The sequence below is a fragment of the Corvus cornix genome, chromosome 28 (genome assembly GCF_000738735.6).
Source record: "Corvus cornix cornix isolate S_Up_H32 chromosome 28, ASM73873v5, whole genome shotgun sequence".
Lineage (NCBI taxonomy): Eukaryota > Metazoa > Chordata > Aves > Passeriformes > Corvidae > Corvus > Corvus cornix.
The window spans coordinates 4,743,920-4,762,459 of record NC_046356.1 but is presented as its reverse complement, the minus strand read 5'-3'; the positions used below and the strand labels follow the sequence as shown (position 1 = coordinate 4,762,459).

Here is an 18,540-nt window from a genome sequence, read left to right as displayed (position 1 = left end):
TGGAAGTGATATTTAAGGAAAGCTTCACCATCGGCTCTTTTTTTTTTTTGACCACTGGCACGAAAGACACCCCTACCCCTTTAGACCTTGTGCTGTTCTAGTCCTTCCCCAGCATTTCCATTTGCTCTCCCACTCTCCAGCCTTTCCATGCATTTCCCAAAGCTTCTGCCCACGCAGTGCTCCTGCCTGACCCCCCCTTGCTTTGGGCTCCCCCAGGCAGCAGAAGGCCTACATTGCCACGCAGGGGCCGCTGGCAGAGACCACCGAGGATTTCTGGAGGATGCTCTGGGAGAACAACTCCACCATCGTCGTGATGCTGACGAAGCTTCGCGAGATGGGGCGGGTGAGTGGGGGCAGAGGAGGGGCTGGGAGGGGACTCCTGCAGGACAAGGACTCACAGGGACCTGTCTCTGCCCTGGGCAGGAAAAGTGCCATCAGTACTGGCCCGCGGAGCGCTCGGCACGGTACCAGTACTTCGTCGTGGACCCCATGGCTGAGTACAACATGCCCCAGTACATCCTGCGGGAGTTCAAGGTCACGGATGCCAGGGTAGGTGCTGCCGTGGGCTGGGATAGGGTGGTTCAAACTGGCAGAAAACAGGGTTTGGTGGGCTGGGCTGAGGTGTCCACACTTTCTCTGGGATTTTCAGTGGAGGAGAGCTCATAAAATATCCTGGCTGGAGGGGACCCACAAAGATCCTCGAGTCCAGCTCCTGCACAGAACAAGGTGGGGGTCGGGCTCTGCTCCCAGGACAAGAGGAAACAGCCTCAAGCTGTGCCAGGGGAGGTTCAGGTTGGACATCAGGAGGAATTTCTTCATGGAAAGTGTGGTCAGGCAGTGGAAGGGGCTGCCCAAGGAGGTTTGGAATCTGCATGCCTGAGAGCTCAGTTGTGATCAGGAACAGAACACACACACACAGATTGTACTGGAATATTTGTTCTTATAAATTGAAAGCTGTTTCAAACCTCTTTCACCACCGGGAGTTGCTTTGTTAGAGGTGTGCCTGGCTTTGGGGATTAGTTGCAGCTTATTTGAGGTGAAAGCAGAACGTATTTCCCAAAAAAAGTTGATAAAAACCTTGCAAAGGTTTCTCTGCACCCTACAGAAAATGAGCACTTCTGTGGTTGGAAGAGGAGCCACTGCCAGTCATGTTCAAAGGGACAAATTCACTCCAATAATCTTCAATTCAATGTCAGGTTTCTCATCCAAAGGAGCATTTCAATACCTTCTCAAATTTCTGAGGCAAACATAACCCTCCCTCTCACAGCTCAGTCTCCTGCTTTTGAGGTTGCCTAAGTATTCCAGAACCTGATAATTCAATTTGCAAGGTTGAGGAGGAGGATGCCTCATCAGTCCTCATAGAACAAGATTTATCTTCCTGTCAGCTGTAATTCTGACACTGTGGCAAGTCTTTGTGAAGATTGATAGAGAGGCCAACACCTCACCTTGAACGTTCCTTTGCTGAAGACTCCATCTGTGCTGTCTGCAGTGGTCAGAGCTTTCAGCACCTGCCAGGACGTGGATCTGTGCTGACAGGCTGAGTCCAGGAACGTCAACTGCAACACAAGCAGCTCTGTCATGGTGGGGCTGGATAATAAATACGTGTGCACTTGACTACAGCACTGAGTTGCCTCAACTTTTCATGCCCTTTAACAAGCTAGCAACAAAAATAGGGGGTGTTTTTTGCCTTCTTTGTTTTCTGTCACATATACAGGGTGTTTTACTATTCCTGTTTTGTCCCCCCAGGACGGTCAGTCACGAACTGTTCGTCAGTTCCAGTTCACTGACTGGCCAGAACAAGGTGTGCCAAAATCAGGAGAAGGTTTTATCGACTTCATTGGGCAGGTACACAAGACCAAGGAGCAGTTTGGCCAGGATGGCCCCATCTCTGTCCACTGCAGGTAGGCTCATGGACACACCTCATCCATCTGGGGATGTGGAATTAAAGGAAGGAATTAAAATCCAGATGTCTCCCCCGTTTCCCACTGCATCCTTGCAGGGAGATTTCTTGGGGGTGTCAGTGCCAAACACTTGATTCTGCCAGCCAAACTCGTCTCCCTTCAGCCCTGGCCCTGCCCACAAGGCTTTTGACCCTTTATATTTGGAGGAGAGGTATGAAATGCTGATACTCTGAAGGAGATGAGAACCACAGTGTTATTTACAGCATATCTGTAAAATATCTATAATATTTCACCTGCAGAATTGGAAGTACTTTTTACCAGTCTCAGCCCAATTTATACCTCCAGCATTGCTGGGCTGTGTTTGCTGCTAGCAAGAATTGTTCCTCCTTACCCATGGGCAGGACAGGATGATCCATTCTTATTAAAATTATTTAATTTCAAAAGCCCAACATTACATATGAAGAAAAATTTTTCCACCACTACCCAAAGCTTTTAACTTTTTCAATTTGCCTTTCTCAAACGTTTTTTGGGTCACACTCTGGCACTTGGGTTATTTCTGGATATCTCTCCTGGAGGACTGACCCAGGCTCTGCACTTCTAACATGTTCACAGCGCCCAGCCCAACCCCACCCCAACCCCAGCATTTACAGGAACATTTGAACATTGTAGCCCACAACTCCCTGTTTATTTCCTCCCCTTCCTGCAGTGCTGGCGTGGGCAGGACTGGAGTGTTCATCACCCTGAGCATCGTCCTGGAGCGGATGCGCTACGAGGGGGTTGTAGATATTTTCCAGACAGTGAAGATGCTGCGAACACAACGACCTGCAATGGTGCAAACAGAGGTGAGGGGGACCCTGTCCTGTCCCAGGAATCACAGAATGGGCTGGGTTGGGTTGGGTTGGGAGGGACCCTAAGACCCTCTCTTTTCACTCTCTTCACTATCCCAGGTTGCTCCAACCCCTGTCCAGCCTGGCCTTTCTGAGCATTACCAAACCCTCACCTGGGGTCACTCAGCAAGCCCAGGCTGCACTGCTGATTTCACCTAAGAAATACAAAATTAATTTTAAAATATTTAAAGTGCCTATTGTTAGAAAGTCCCTTAGAGATTACATCCCAGTGTGGAGCCTCGATTCTTATCCAAGAACAAGAATCTGGCTGTGGGGCTGACAGGAGAGTGGGGGATGTTCAGTACCTGAGAGGCACAGACATAAAGGGAAAGGCTGGAACTTCCCTCTCCCAGGAGTTCTCATCTCTTTGAGAATCACAGAGGTTCCTGCTCAGCTTCGTGCTGTCTGGAGAGCAGGACAGGGATCCTGAGGAGCCAATTCCCACTTCTGAGGCTGCTTCTCTTTGCTGTTGGCAGGATGAATACCAGTTCTGTTACCAGGCAGCTCTGGAGTATCTGGGAAGTTTTGATCACTATGCAACATAAAAAGCCATCGTTGTGCAGACTCTACCAACCACTTCAGTCCTGGAAGGCCTCTTCTGACCCAGGAGGAGCGCTTGAACTTACAAAACTGACTCAGAAGAAGTACCTTTTCATCTGGACAATGCATCGGGAGCAGGGGGGAGGATTGGAAGGAACACCCCTTCGGGAACTCCATGTTGTAACCTGGCGCTCGCAGCGGCAGCTCGGGAGGGCTGCTCGGAACTGCTCTGGAACCTCAGGTGGTGTTCGCTGGGGAGGACGGATGGACACGGGGAAACAGATCCAACAGCTACAACACACCTTGGGAAACGTTTCTGCTGGAGAAGGGAAGGAAAAACCGACTTTGGTTACATCATTAGAGTTCAGTTTATTTACTAATATAGTTGGCAGTCTTTAAAGGAAGTCACTTGCAGAATTGGAGGTGTTCTGTGAAAGAAAAGGAACTAAATCTAAATACTTAGGCAAACTTAGGGTCAGGAGTTCTTCTAGCTGGAGTCTTAATAACCTCAGTATCAGCATTGGGATGATTCTGGGCTTGCAGGCACCTTGCAAACAGCATTCATGGGATGCCCCTGCCACGCCAGAGGTTTTATAGCTCACATTTTGAATACTTGGAACATTCCTCATTTCTTCTAATTCCAAAATTTATTTTTTAGGATATTTAAAAGGATAGAGAAAGAGCGAGAGTTACAACCCCCAGAGCTGGCTGTGGGGGGTGGCCCCCTCCCCTTGCTTGGGCTGGGGTCTCTGACTGCTGGGTCTGGGCCCGTTTCCAGCCCATCTGGCTTTCCTTGGAGCAGGGTGGGACACCCCGGGAAGAAAGGCAGCCCCTTCCCCAGGCTCTTTGCACATTCACACCCCACTGCTGCTGTGAGCAGCTGCGTCCCCCGTTCCTGCCCAGCAGAATGTCCCTGCCAGGAGCCCCAGAAGCACCTACAGAAATTTGTTTCCAATATCCAGCTGGTTCCTGGTGCCAGCCCCTCGCCTCTGAACTCAGCAGCTCTCGGGAGCTCCTCTCAGGACTGTCCCAGCACCACAGCACTCCTTGCACAGCTCCCACGTCCCACTGTCCCCAACATGCCCCAGCTGTAAAAGAACTGGGAAAGATCCAGGAAGGTGCATCCAATGGCAAATACTGTGAGTGGCTTTCTTTAAAGTATTGATGTAACTGTAACAAGTGACATTACCTTTTTTTTAAATAGTGTATTTTTTCCTTTTTTTTTTTAAAAAGACAAAGAATATCAGTCAATGAATTTAAAAGAAAAATTTGCTTATTTGTTCATATTATGTTCAAAGACAGTCTATTTTTTCACTGTAGAAATGTTACGTGTAATGGCTGTGATATATAAAAATGCAGTGCAAATTGCTACTTCTACATATTGCTTTTCTACCATTTAAAAGGTTTAACTTGCTCATGTAAAAACAAAATGTCCTTTCTGGATTTTTTTTTTTTTTTTGGGTTCTTTTGTTTTAAATCACAGACCTATCCCACATCCCTGGGAGGGTGGGGGGGCAGCAGGGGAAGGGGTGGTGGCAGTGCCAATTCCCTCCCCTTCAGCTGTGGCCATACAGGGCCAGGGCTGAAATGGGAGATTCATCAACACCAGAGGCTTTTGCTGACTGGAGACAGAGATGTGATTTCGGAGCCTTGACACCCATCAGGTGTTTTAACATCCCAGGTGTGTTGCAGGTACCAGCCTAGCCTTTCTCTGTGCTGGTTGTGGCTCCAGTGCCCAGGAGTTTTCCTGCAGCCATGCACAGAGCACAGGATATCTGAGAAAAGCCACCCTGCCCCAAACTCTGCTCACCTCTGCCCTTTCCACTTTTTTTATTTTTCTAGAAGGGGTAATCATGGCCATCAAGTGCTGCCCAGAACCCCCCACACAACCCATTTCCTGTCTTTAACTGAAAAAAAGAAAAAGAAAAAAAAAAGAACCGACTGAAAGGCTTCTTCGAGATTTTACTTATTTGTGTGAAAGTTGCCCAAATTTCTAAGTATGTTGCAGCAAAATCTTACTGGACAAGGTGGGGGGAGGGGGGAGGTTTTTTTCTTTGTATGAGAGCAAAGTGCTGTTGCTTTCACACTGTTATTTCAAACTGAAACAGTAAGTGGTTTTCATACCACGGTGTATGTAGATATATTGACTTTGTATTAAAGGAAGATTGTCTGAACGTGCTGCAGCCCTGTGTGTGTGGGAGGGGCAGGGCCGAGGCAGCTGCTCTGGGCAGAGACTCCCAAATCCGTCCTGCCGGTGCCCAGGGCCAGGGAACAGTTGCTCTCCCTCTGCTCTCCCTCTGCTCCTGCTAAAAATAGGCACCTGTACAAGCCAAACATGTGGCTGCAAAGAAACAGCTCGTTTGGGGAGCTTTGGGCCCAAAAGTGCAGTGCCACAGGCACGAGCACGAGGGTGTTGCTGGTTCGGCGATGGATGAGTGGGGGGAGCTCAGCCTGCACCGGGATCCACCAGAAAGGTTCTGCCCACCTGGGGGTTTTACCCCTTGGGGGTGGTGCTGCTGCCCTGTCCGTGTGTGCCTGGTGGGGCACAGGGCTCAGATCCCTGTCCCTGCTCCGGATGGAGCCCAGAGGGAGGAGAATGCAGAGCCACAGGCCAGGGACTGGATGGCCTTTAAGGTTCTTCCAACCAAACCATTCTGGGGTCCTATGAGCTGCTGAAAACCCCTTGTCCCACTGATCCAGACCTAAGCCAAGCCAAAGGCTTTCCCAACCCTGGCTCTTGCTCACAGGTAGGCCCAGCCCAGCCTGAGCTTCCAGCTCACCCACCTTAGGCCAGACAGGAGCACGGCTGGGAAAGGCTGGCAAGGACACGGGGGTTTGGAGAATGACAGAAGTGGTGGCCTGGGATCCTTCCCTCCCTTCCACAGCTCCCCCTCTCCCTATGGGAGACTGACACCACCAGCAGCAGTTTGACTCCAGCTTAAAGAAAAGAACAAAAAATTAATTAGCAAGTTCACAGAGAACCGTGATCAGCATCAGGTGCTCTGAGATCCCAGGGAATGACATCACCTCCAAAATGTTGTTGCTCCATGTGAGAGATGGAGTGGGGAGGGAGCCAACCACACATCAAACAGCAACAACCCTGATGGCACAGGAAAAAAGAGAAAGGAATAAACCCCAGAAATCTCCTGGTTTATAACCACAGCTCATGTACGTGTGTCCCTCCAGGCAGTCTGGGAATAGTAACAAGTTTTGACTTCATAATCTGGACTCAAAGGAAATTTGTAGCACAAGTGGCTCCACAGCTCAGCCACAAGACACAGGCACCTCCCCAGCCTCACATCAGTGAGGGGATTTTTGATGCTCACTTTATGTTATCATTGAAGAATAGAAAGGAAAAGCTGATTCTTCCTCTGTTTCTCAGCCTTCCCCTCCCTGCCTCCCTCCCTGCCTACCTGCTCCCCTGCACTCCCAGCACTGCTATTCCTGTCTCTCCATGACGATAATCATTCCCATCACTGCTCTCCAGGCTCTTATTTTGGTTCCATCCTTTTCTGAGCTGGCATGACCATCCCTCGGGTTGAAATGCAAACCCCTCACAGAACTGAAATAAACCCCACATGGAGCACAGGAAGGTGAGTGGCAAAGAGAATTGGAACAGCAGCTGGGAACTAAGTAAAGCTTTCCAAAAATCCCAACCAACTCTGCAGGAGGCCAGTTAGGGAAGCAAATACGGGATGAAATCTTTTCATTGAATCATGGAAAATCTTGAATTGGAAGGGACCCACCAGGATCATCCAGCCCAGCTCCTGGCCCTGCACAGACACCCCAACAATCCCACCCTGGGCATCTCTGGCAGCGCTGTCCAAACGCTCCTGCAGCTCTGGCAGCCTCGGGGCCGGGACCATTCCCTGGGGAGCCTGGGCAGTGCCCAAGAGTGAGGCTCACAGGGAGCACTCCCAGGAGAAGCTGCTGGAATTACATCCCAATTATAGTTTTTGAATGCAACAGCCTGACATGGGGATTAATAAATGATAAAGCAAATGATAAAAAAAATAACAAATGATTCCTGACTCTGGGATGTGCATGGTATGCTCCGACTGCACCCTGGTGCCCCTCCCAGCTGCAGAGGGCAAATGAAACAGGAATTCTTGCTCCAAGCTCAGTCTCTCCAGGTTTGCTGTTCCAGACAGCACCAGCCTGAAACCTGGCACGGGGCTGAGTTTCATTTTAATTAAACTAAGTGATGGCCCACTGATGCCCATTTGCAGCTGGGGGGGGGAGGCTCTTGTTCCTTATTGATCCCAGGGTTTTTTCCCTCACTCTGTCTCTCTCTTCTCTTTCTCTCACACAAGCTCCAAATGACAGCTTTGACAGCGACTTTATTAGAGATGTGAGCAGGGGTGGAAGGAGTAAATCATTGCAGGTAATATTTTTACAACCAGAGGGCTGTCACAAGGGCTCCAGATCTACGCAGTCCAACTCCCGGCAGAGGAGCGGGGTTAAGTCATGGACAGTGGTTTTACAAGGGATCTCAGAGCCCTCTTTTATTAAAGCTGAGAAGGACACTGAGAGCAGAGCCAAACCTGTGTCTCCAGCACGGGTTTTCCTTATGGAGTGTCCAGGGCATGGCTCAGTGCTTGCTCCGAGCAGAGTCCCACAGCCATGGGTCCAGCCCATGGCAGGATTCAGAGGTGCCCCCGCCCTGGCCGGTGCTGGTCCCATCTCCAGGGGCCCCAGGACGAGCACCTGTGTCACCCTCACAGTCCTGTCCACATCTGGCACTATTCCTATGCAAATCCTGAAGGGATTCTCTGCACAGTTTGATCAAAGTCTCTTTAAGCTCTGGCTCTGCCTGAGGCTCATCCAGACCCCCACGGCCACCCCGGTGCTGCCCCGTAAAGTTCAGAGCAGCAAAGCCCTTCCCAGGGGCTTGGAGGGAGCAGGCTCGTCCCAGTTCCCATTTACACCACACTGGGCAAAACCAGTTTGTGCCTCAGTTGGAATTTGCAGCAGCCTGGATGCCAAATCCCTGAGGGATTGATTTGCAAAAGGCTCTAGGCCCTTGCACAGCCCTAAACCAAGAGCCCCCCAGTCCCCTGAGCAGAACAAAGGCTTTAAAGTAGCTGGAACTGTAATTTACATTCCAGAGGAAAAGGAAAAGCTTTTCTTGGTTTACAGAATTACCCAAGTGGCAAAGCAGTTCCCAGGCCAGGAGAAATTCCTCACGTTGCAATATGCTTTAATTATACCAAGAGCAGCAGTAACAGACCGAGAAATCAATTCCTCCTCCTAAATAAGATGGTTGCAAATTCCAAGTCGTCAAGTGAACAGATGTAGAACTGAAATGGAAAAAGTAAATACCCTCGGAGGTGCTGAGAAAATCGTCTTACAAGTTCATCCACTGGGAAAGGGATACAGGGAGCCTGCTCCCAGATTTCCCAAGGAAACCACAAGTTCAATCACTTCCACTGCAGTGTCACCACAGGCACTTTAGATGCCACAGTGATAGAGGAAGTGACAATTCTTGGCTGTGAGGGTGAGCAGGCCCTGGCACAGGGTGCCCAGAGCAGCTGGGGCTGCCCTTGGATCCCTGGAAATGCCCAAGGCCAGGCTGGACAGAACTTGGAGTACGCAGGGATAGTGGAAGGTGTCCCTGTCCCTGGAAGGGGTGGGATGACCTGGGAATGTGGCTGAAGCCTGAGCCTTGCTATGGGATAACCACACACAACCATTTCATGCATTCACCCCAGTCCAGCTTTAATCTCCCTGTTTTTCCATTGTCTACTCATCCATCCATCCATCCATCCATCCATCCATCCATCCATCCATCCATCCCTCCATCTGCAGAGCAGGAGCACCAGATCCCTTTGCAATCTGCACAGGGATCAAAGCCCGAAGTCCCAACCTCGCTGTGCCTTTATCTCCTGAAACACCAAAGGCCCAACTCCTTCCAGCCATCAGAGGGAGGAATTCCTGATTAAGGAGTTTGGGCTGCGTCCATCTGTGTCCGTGCCCGGCCGTGCGCACACGGGGCACACGCAGACGTGCAGATGGCAATCCCGGATTAATGGGTTACACAAGGGCTTTATCCCGAGCTTACTGAGGATAATAAACCCCTCAGAACAAAACTGTGTCCAAATGATTAAAAAAAAGTCTCTTCTCTTTAAATATATAACGTTCTGCCTGAGCCGTGTAAGGTGTTGTTCAGGAAATTGCTGAACATCGCTGGTTCAGGTTCCACTTCCACCAGGCCCTTCTCCCATCTCTGGGCTGGGAGAGCCAAGCACTTCCCAGTAGAATAACCAGCAGGGTGGGGATGGCACATTGGTACTGCTGTGAGCAAAGAACAACCCACAACCAATCAATAGATGTATTTTTATGGTTTTTTAGGGCAACAAACACCCTGCCTAAGGCTCAGACTGGATGGGGCTCCAAGTATCCTGGCCTAGTGGAAGGTGTCCCTGCCCATTGCAGGGGGTTGGAATGAGATGAGCTTTAAGGTTCTTTCCCACCCAAACCATTCTGGAGTTCTGTGAGGTGTCTGCCCGTGTGCTGAGTCCCAGTCCAGAATGCATCCCCCTTCTCTCCTCCAGAGCACACCAGGAAGGAGCTGCTGAGCATTTGCCTCGGGGGTGAGGTGCAAACCCTTCCCCCTGGGGTGACAGCCGAGGCAGCTGAGTCACACAGCCAGAAATGCGATGAAAACCACCAAAAAAAGTGCAAATGACTAAAATAAACCCACGTGGGCCCTGCAGATTTTGCCCACGGGATATTTTTAGAGGCTGGGGAGGAAATGCTGGAGGTACCTTCAGGGAGTCTCCAGCAGCAGGGGAGTGGAGAGACAAGGGAATAACATCAAACAGAGCAAGCTTGGAGGGCCATTGCTGAGAACCCAGTAGTGCATGAAATTGCAGATCCACCACATGGAATCCCACACTGGCTTGGGCTGGAAGAGACCTTAAAGTTCCTCCACTTCCACCCTTGCAGCTCCCAGGGCTTGCTCCATCTGCACAGAGGATGAGAGGCAGAAACAAACCCTCCACAGGTCCAATTCACAGGACACGTTGGTGTCAGAGGGGAAAACTTTCCACAGGTGACATCTGGAAACACAAATGTGACCTTTTTAAGCAGAAAGAAATGTTTTCAAAATTTCTTAGCCTCAAATGTCTCACTCCCCCTCTCCCACCTCCCTCTCCTCAGAGATCTTGGACTTGCAGGAGGGGTTATATTTTAGGGTATCCCTTTTTAGCTACAAAGAATTTTTTTAGGTTGAAACCTAAAGATAAATCAAACCAAATTACTATTCCCTCAGGAAAAGCAGATTCAAATTGCTGCACAATTTTTTATCTAAATAATGTTTAAATTTTAAAAAGGGGGGAGAAAAAACTAATTACATCTTTGTGTGGGAGATCATAAATCACATAATTACAATGGGAACCTCTGCATCTTTCCAACAGACCAAAAGCAGACTACACAAGTTCTTATCTCATTATTGTTTAATTAAGAATTATATTTGAGCATCTTCTTTTTAATTATCATGGAGCCCAGATGACTTCTAATCTCCTCTTTACCCAAAACGAGGGAAGGTGCAGTCCAAAACGGGCACTAATGAATTTACAATTTGCTCTTTGGGGAACTTTAATAAAATTTACTCCACACTGAAGATTAACACTGATAAAGTGAACTTCCAGAGAGAACATTTGGTTCCTTTCAATTGGCATCACACGAGTGTCAGGAGCTCACAGAGGCAATGCTGAGGTGTTACTTTTTGGGGAGGTTCACGCAGGGTTCTGTGATTGCTCCAACACCCCAAAACACCCCAGAGGGGACAGCAGGGCTGGGGGAAATGGGGAGCAGCAGAATCAGGAGCTGTGTCTGCACAAAGGCAGGGACACCTCCCACTGTCCCAGGCTGCTCCCAGCCCCAGTGTCCAGCCTGGCCTTGGCCACTGCCAGGGATCCAGGGGCAGCCCCAGCTGCTCTGGGCACCCTGTGCCAGGGCCTGCCCACCCTGCCAGGGAACAATTCCTTCTCAATACCCCACCTATCCCTGCCATCTGGCAGTGGGAAGTTCTATTTCGCTCCTCTGAACATGAGGAGAAACTTTTCCCCATCAAAACCTTTTCCCACTGAGGTCCCTGCCCGGTGTCCTGCTGACCCTGTGACCCGGGGTGACAAGCTGTGACACACACACACACACAGAGAGATATATCTTTATAAATGTGTGAGGGGTTGTTTAAGCCCAGCACACAGCAAACACCTTTTAATTCAATTGGCTGAATCGACACAGAGAGATTATTAGTTTTCAGTAAGATTTGATTCAATTAATTAGCCTGAAAATATCAGCACAGCCAGGCGAGCAAAGAAAAACAGAGATAAATCCCTGCCATGGTGCTGCTTCATCTTTTAAAGGCAATTAACTCTTAGTTATTAGCTTTTAATTAGGGAATAATAATGACACCATTAATACAGTTTATTATACTTGTCAGCAGACAGCTGTTCCAACCAGATTCTATTATCAGATCTTGGCTTTTGTCTGCTCCTTGCAGGGGAGGGGAGGCAGAACTGGGGGGTCCCGGGCTGGTTCCCCCCTCCCACTGCCCTGGGAGGGAGCTGCCTCTCACCCCAGCCCCTTCCCAGGGATGCAGCAGGAGGGATGCTCCCTCCCAGACCCCAAAGGGGGCTCCCAGAGTCACCAGAGGTTTCGCTGCTGTGTTAAACAACCCCTGGAATGGCTTCTCCTTCTCGGGGTATCCCGGTGGCAGCAGCCCCAGCCCTGACTGTGCCCTTGATGTCTCTGTCCCGGGTGATTCCCGAGCCTTCCCTGGTGTAGTGGTTTGGTCCAAAATACTCATTACTGTTTATCTGCTGTGAGATAAGAATTAGGAGAAAGGCAAAACAGGCACCAAACTTGAAAGAATATAAAGAAGTTTATTAACAGACCTAAAAGAAGGAGAAAAAAAAAATTATACCACCTTCAGAACTCTCCTCCTCCCCCCACCTTCCTCCCTTCTCCCACTGACAATGTGAAAAGACAACCCTTAAGATGTTCAGTCTGTTTACCACTTCCATAATAACCTTGTTCAGTCCATTTAGAAAGAGAAGTCTCTTCTTGCTCATGCTATGAAAACATTATCACAACAAGACAGCCGCCCACTTCCAAATATTGTTCAGTCCATTTAGGAAGAGGAGTCTCTCTGCCTGCGTGTGAGTCCTTTCCCCCCAACTTGCAGCTTTTCCCGCAACTGCTTTCGAGGGTGCACTCTTGAAGTTTTTTTGGGGTACAATTTTAAGGTTGAGCCGTTCAGAAACAAAAACAGAGGCCCTTCTCCTTCCCTGGGAACAAAGGGTCTTCATCATCTTCATCGTTAGGACTATCTCTGGGAGCATCTCTAGGGACTGAGGTTTTCTCCTTTCCCATTTGGAGCAAAAGTCCTCATCTGGTTCATCTCTCCCTGTCCAAACTTCTCATGAAATTACAGCTGCGTCAGCATCTGCCTATCTCAGCGCAGGTGCTTTTGCTCACGAGCTGAACACTCCACCCCCCAGATCTTCATGAAATTACAACGGGATACTCTGATATATCATAGCCTAACAACAGAATTTCAGCTTTAAGCATCTCCTCTCTCTCTTCCCTCAGGTTTTCAGCTCTTCACAGCAATAAAAGGGTTAATCTCACCTCGGCCTTGCAGCTTTGCAGCTGGAATGTTGAATGTTTCTTATCGAAGTGGAGAGGGGGGAGAGCCGAGCCGCTCCGGCTGCCCACGGCAAGGCAGTGGGGGGGTTCCATGGCTGGAACAGGTCCATGGCTTCAGGATGGCCGTGGCCCGGCCCGGCCTGGCCCAAGCAGGGCCTGGCCGGGCCCGCTGGCCCCCACACGGGGCCCGCAGCCACCTGTCCCAGCGCCGGGAACGAGAGAGAGCTTGGAGGGGGAGTTTGCCTATTCTTAAATGTGGATAACAGAGGTGATCACAACTTTAAGTGGCTTAGAGAATTGTCCATATTCAAACTGGCCAGCTGATAGGTTCTATCAGTTCCCAGAGGAAACTGTAAGCACCCCTTAGCAAGGACGTCCCTTCCGGGACTATGCTTGCTAACCTATGACACCTGGGAAGGGGATGCTGGAGCTGTGCCAAAGATGGTTTTACACCTCAGCTCACAACCCCTGAGATGGATCCCAAACATCCACAGCACCAAAAACTTCCCTGTTTTGTTTTCCTTTCCTCCCAGCTTATCCCCCTCTTTGGAAGTGCTGTGCAGAGCAGGGCAGAGCTGACTTGGAAACAAATAATCACCTTAAAGAAATTAAGCACTTGGAATAATTCTACCCATTCCTAGTCTCCTCACACCCCACTGCCAGGCCCACATTCCTGCAGGCAGCTGCCGAGGGTGCCAGAAACACCATGGAATTCTTTCTTTTTGCCCCAAATTTATTGTGAAACTTCAAATCCTTCTGTAAGAGCAACAACCACGACCTTGGCAGTGGCCAAATGCCTCAAGTTTTCATTTCTGTGTCTGCTGAGTCACCAAAAGAAAATCTCCAGAGGCCAGTGATTACACAGCAAACAACATTTCCCATTATTTTCCCCATTATCCTGTTTCACCGTGTTCTAGCAGAGACTGGAAACCATTTCCAGGGCACAAGCCTGTCTTCGCTGTGGTTTTTTATTCCTTTATCACACAGGAATTAATCTTACCCCAAATTATGCACACAGGACACTCCAGCAATACAAAAACACAATGCCATAAATTTCCCCGATCTACTCGGGAGTTAATAAATCAGAAAAATAAGTGTAAAATATTCTGGTGGGTTCCACCACCTTGGTTTTAATTTGTTTTCCTTGCTCTGGACTGGAGGAAGCCCTAAGGGAAACTCCAGGAGCTCCTTGAACTGGCAGCCTGCTCGTGGAAGGAATTTTCTTCCTCCTCTCCCAGCACAGTGCAGTCAAGTCCTGAGGAAAGAAACGAACCTGGAGCAGGAACAAAGCAGCTGGAAGAGCCTATTTGCAATTTTCTACAGGAAAGCAGAGAGTTGTTAAATTGAAAGCAAAGCTGTACAAAAGGAAAAGCTTCCCCCAATGAGCACTGACATAAAAATAAGAAGGAAGAGGAAGGCAGGGTTATAACCAGACTACAACCATGAGCACTTGGACCTGGGAATTGCGGCACAGAGACGCTGTACTGAAGGGAAGGGGAAAGAGGAGAAAGGGAAAAATAAAAAGGAAAATGAGCATCAGTGCTGGGGAGCTACGGCAGGACACGGCAGCTCCCAGGACAGGCTGATCCCTGTCCCCGGCTGGCAGCGCCCAGGGGAGGTGACCGAGGCTTTGTCACCTCTGTGAGCCCGAGCTGCCCCCGCCCTCACACCCTGACCGAGCCCGAGCAGTTCAGGAGAAGCTGTTCAGTCTCGGTACAACAACACAAACTTCTCTGCTCAGGAGTGGTTTTTTCTCAGCTGTATCCAGGTGCAAGTTGGGAGAGGAAAACCAACAAAAAAATTGAGTTTCAAGAAACTTTGCCTTCCATCCTCTTCCACCCCCTGCCATGGCAGGGACACCTTCCACCATCCCAGGCTGCTCCAAGCCCCAATGTCCAGCCTGGCCTTGGGCACTGCCAGGGATCCAGGGGCAGCCCCAGCTCCTCTGGACACCCTGTGCCAGGGCCTGTCAGTGCTGCTGCTCACGGCAGAGCTCCATGTCACCACTCAGGTCTGAGCACAAACATCTGAATCCAACCAGGAAAAACCCAAGAACCTCTCTTACTACTGAGAAAAACTGCAGGGAAATTAAGTTGGACAAAATGGGCCAAGTCCTTGATTTGGGAGTATCACAGAAGTGAGAGAAATGGCAGTGCTTAACAAGCAGCCAATTGTCTCTAAGCTGAATTAGTGAAAAATGTGATGATAAATTGCTCCTATAACCCAGCCCCATCCCGAGCAGAGGCAACTCACACAGTTGTGTTCAGGCAGATTTTTCACTTTGTGCTGACAAAAATCTCACACTAATCACCCAACCCAGGCCACAAAGCTCCTGGATTGCAGTGTTAATTCCATGTTATAGCTGAATCCCAGATTAAGCAGACACACCACGTCTCCAGCTCCAACTGGCTCTGAGCTATTCAGGTAACAAAGAGAAGGAAACCTCAGCTCTAAGCAGAGCCACGAGGAAATCATACTTGCACCAGAGCCCTTCTCCCTCCTCGTGGCTTCTCCACAGAGAAAACTGTCCAGCAACCCTTCTGTACCTCCAATCAACACCGATTCATCTCTTTAGTCAGGCAGATGAATCCCTGCTCCTCTCCAAAGCAGCAGCATCTTGGCCTGGATCATGGGTAACTGACCATTCACTCCTCATCAAAGACAACTTGCTGTTTTCCAGAGACAGCTCCATTAAATGAAGCAGATGAGCAGTGGATCTGGCCATTTATTTATTTTTAAACCCTGATCTGGGGCACAGGGGAGGGTATCACTCCTGTTTCAAAAACAGATTGGCTGCGAGCTCGTTTGCTGGGGGATGTTAGCAGCTGGCATCTGAAATGGCAAGGCTGGGGTGGAGAGGTAAGCCAAAGTCAACTGTGCTGTAACAGAGCAAAAATCCTGTTTGTTCCACAGGAAAAGTGGTTAAGCTGTGGTGGCTGTGTAATTCCAAATAGTATTTGCACAGTGACCTTTACATTTCCCCTCTTGGAAACCAAAAATTTAATTGTTTTGCTGCTGTCATGCAGAATAAATAACTCCCAGTGACTTTCTATTGGTGAGCAAGTAACCCAAGGACTTCTCTTCTTCTGCTATCAAAGCTGCCAAATAATTCTGTGTCAACAGCTCCAGCTCATTTGAGTCTCAGGATTGTGCCAAAACTGCCTTTTTTTGTGTCCGTGTGCCAGCACAGTTGTTCATGGGACAAGGAACAAGAGATGACCTGAACGTGGGGCTGGAAATCAGGAACCCACAGGAGCTCCCCTGGAGCCTCTCTGCTGGATCCCAAGCGATTTGTTCACTCTGCCCCTGTAACTCCGGGATCCCACCTGTGCCAGGTGCTCTGACTCTGACACTGCTCAAATTTCCAGAGTTAAATTCACTCACGGGGTGGGAAATCCCACGAGCTCAACTCAAAGTGCTTTCAAACTAAAACAGCACCTTCAGAGCCAAGTTCAGGTTAAAAGAGCTCCTGGTTACCTTAAGCTAGAACTCCCTGAGTTAAGCACTCCCACCAAAGCACGGGCCTGCTTCCAGAAGGGAACTGCACCTGTTTAATGAGCAGTTTTATTAAACTGGTGCAATTTGTTCAAGCTGAGGGAGAACTACTGATGAAGAACTAATACAAACAGCAAGGGAAGGGGAACAGAGAAAAATCCTCATGGAATAACCTCAAGAAATAGAAGTTCTGCAAAACTGGCCAAAGCACAGATGTCTGCAGCACATGACAAGGCTTTTCCATCATCTGCCCTTTCCCTAAGCTGAACAGTCAACAAAATAAAGCAAAATTAAAGCAAGTGCACTGAAGACGGAGTGTCTGAGATCCTGGGATGTCCAACCCTGTACAAGCTGGGAGCCAGGAGAGGCCATGGATGGGAAATCCACCAAACCCCACATGTGGACACGGGTCTGCACTGGAGATTTGCAGAAGTGCATTTGCAAGAAGAGTTGTTTCCACAGGAAACCAAAATGAGAACCCAAATTCTGGTTCCATGGGACCAAAGTGAGAGAACCGTGACCCAGCAGAGGACAAAGAGGCGGAATTCTCATCAGGCTTCAGGGAAGTTGGGATTGTCCATTCAGCCCCATCACTGCACAGCCTCACCCAAGCAACACTGCTAATTTTAGTTTTCTATTTAATCCTGTCCTTTGCAAAGGAAAAAAGGAATTGTCTCCTCCATTTCATCTTGCCAAGCTCAAGATCTTTCCGAGCCAGGAGTTAATGAATCTCCAGGCCCTGTCCCACTCTCCAGGCACACGGGGACTCTCCGCCGGCCTGGGAGGAGGAAGGAGCCGCTGATCCCCATCTCGTCCCTGCTGCCAGCAATTAGCACAAACGAGTTTATTGCGTGTGACAGTTGTGACATTGACTCGGGGACTCTGAGCAGCTCCTGTGCCACAGGTTTCAGAACATCTGCTCTGGTGTCCTGGTGCTCAGGAGCCTGCAGGAAACCCCAGCCCTGGGCGCCAGGGAAAGCTCCACACCTCACCGCAGCGGGCACCCTGGCACAGCCTGCGAGGGCAGGAGCAGCGGCTCCAGGCAGGTGGGAGCTGCACAGCAGCACCACCCCTGAACATCTGTGCAGGCAGCATCTGCAGAGGATGGAGCTGGCACCAACGGGGAGCGTGGAAAAGCCACAGGAGGAAACTGGAACGCGCTTTGGTGCAGCTGCAGCTCAGCCGTGCAGGGTACCGGGGCTCAGTACCCACAAATGCCCTGCTCCGGGGCTCAGTACCCACAAATGCCCTGCTCCGGGGCTCGGTACCCACGAATGCCCTGCTCCGGGGCTCGGTACCCACCCCACGAGTGCCCTGCTCCGGGGCTCAGTACCCACGAGTGCCCTGCTCCGGGGCTCAGTACCCACAAATGCCCTGCTCGGGCTCGTACCCACGGTGCCTGCTCCGGGCTCGGTACCCACGAGTGCCCTGCTCCGGGGGGCCAGGAAGGCGGAGAGGTGGGAGGAGGAGGAGGGTGAGGAGCGGTGCCAGCCCCGCCCGGGGCTCAGGGAGCACGGCCCGGCGCTCCCATCGCCTCCCCGGCCCAGCAGAATCTCCTGTGCCCCCACCCCACCCGCGCTCAGACCCGCGGGGGCTCCGGGGCTGCCTGGAAATGGGGAAATGTGGGAATGTGGAGCAGCGGAGGGGCTGATCCCTCTGACCACAGGCAGTTCCTGGCGGGCGCTGCTGCTTGAGACATCTTCAAAATCGCATCACTGCAGCAACACAGCAGCCCTTAACCTCAGAGGTAAGCTTCGTGTGGGTGTGAGTTCCAAGAGTTCCTCCCAGCAGCTCCTCCACACTGGACGAGTCCTCAGATCATGTCAAGGAAAACGAATAAGCTGCAAAAGACTGGAAGTTGGAGATTTCTTTTCTTTCATATAACCCGCAGCACCAGCCTCATCCTGCAATAACTGGAGAGGAATTTGTCAAAAAGCTCAGGATGGGAAATTTAAGGTGTTTAAATGGTTTCAGGCAGATGCTGTTCGAGGAGGTTCAATGACCTCCTGCTGCACAAGACCTTAAACTTAGAAATGAAGAGACTTCAACCCCCCAAAAAG

General features: G+C 50.1%; 1 protein-coding gene across 19 annotated transcripts in view; it reads left to right on the top strand.

Moving 5' to 3' along the window:
* PTPRS (protein tyrosine phosphatase receptor type S) overlaps nucleotides 1–5,502 on the top strand; it is a 148,677-nt gene extending 143,175 nt beyond the window's left edge. For all 19 annotated transcript variants that reach the window (XM_039566157.1, XM_019293498.3, XM_039566156.1 and 16 more), the window contains 5 exons: nucleotides 217–343; nucleotides 424–549; nucleotides 1,747–1,901; nucleotides 2,608–2,743; nucleotides 3,265–5,502. In XM_039566157.1, coding sequence (XP_039422091.1) covers nucleotides 217–343; nucleotides 424–549; nucleotides 1,747–1,901; nucleotides 2,608–2,743; nucleotides 3,265–3,333 — 613 coding nt within the window. In that variant the 3' untranslated portion in view covers nucleotides 3,334–5,502. The remainder of the gene's footprint in view (nucleotides 1–216; nucleotides 344–423; nucleotides 550–1,746; nucleotides 1,902–2,607; nucleotides 2,744–3,264) is intronic.
* The last annotated feature ends 13,038 nt before the right edge of the window (nucleotides 5,503–18,540 follow it).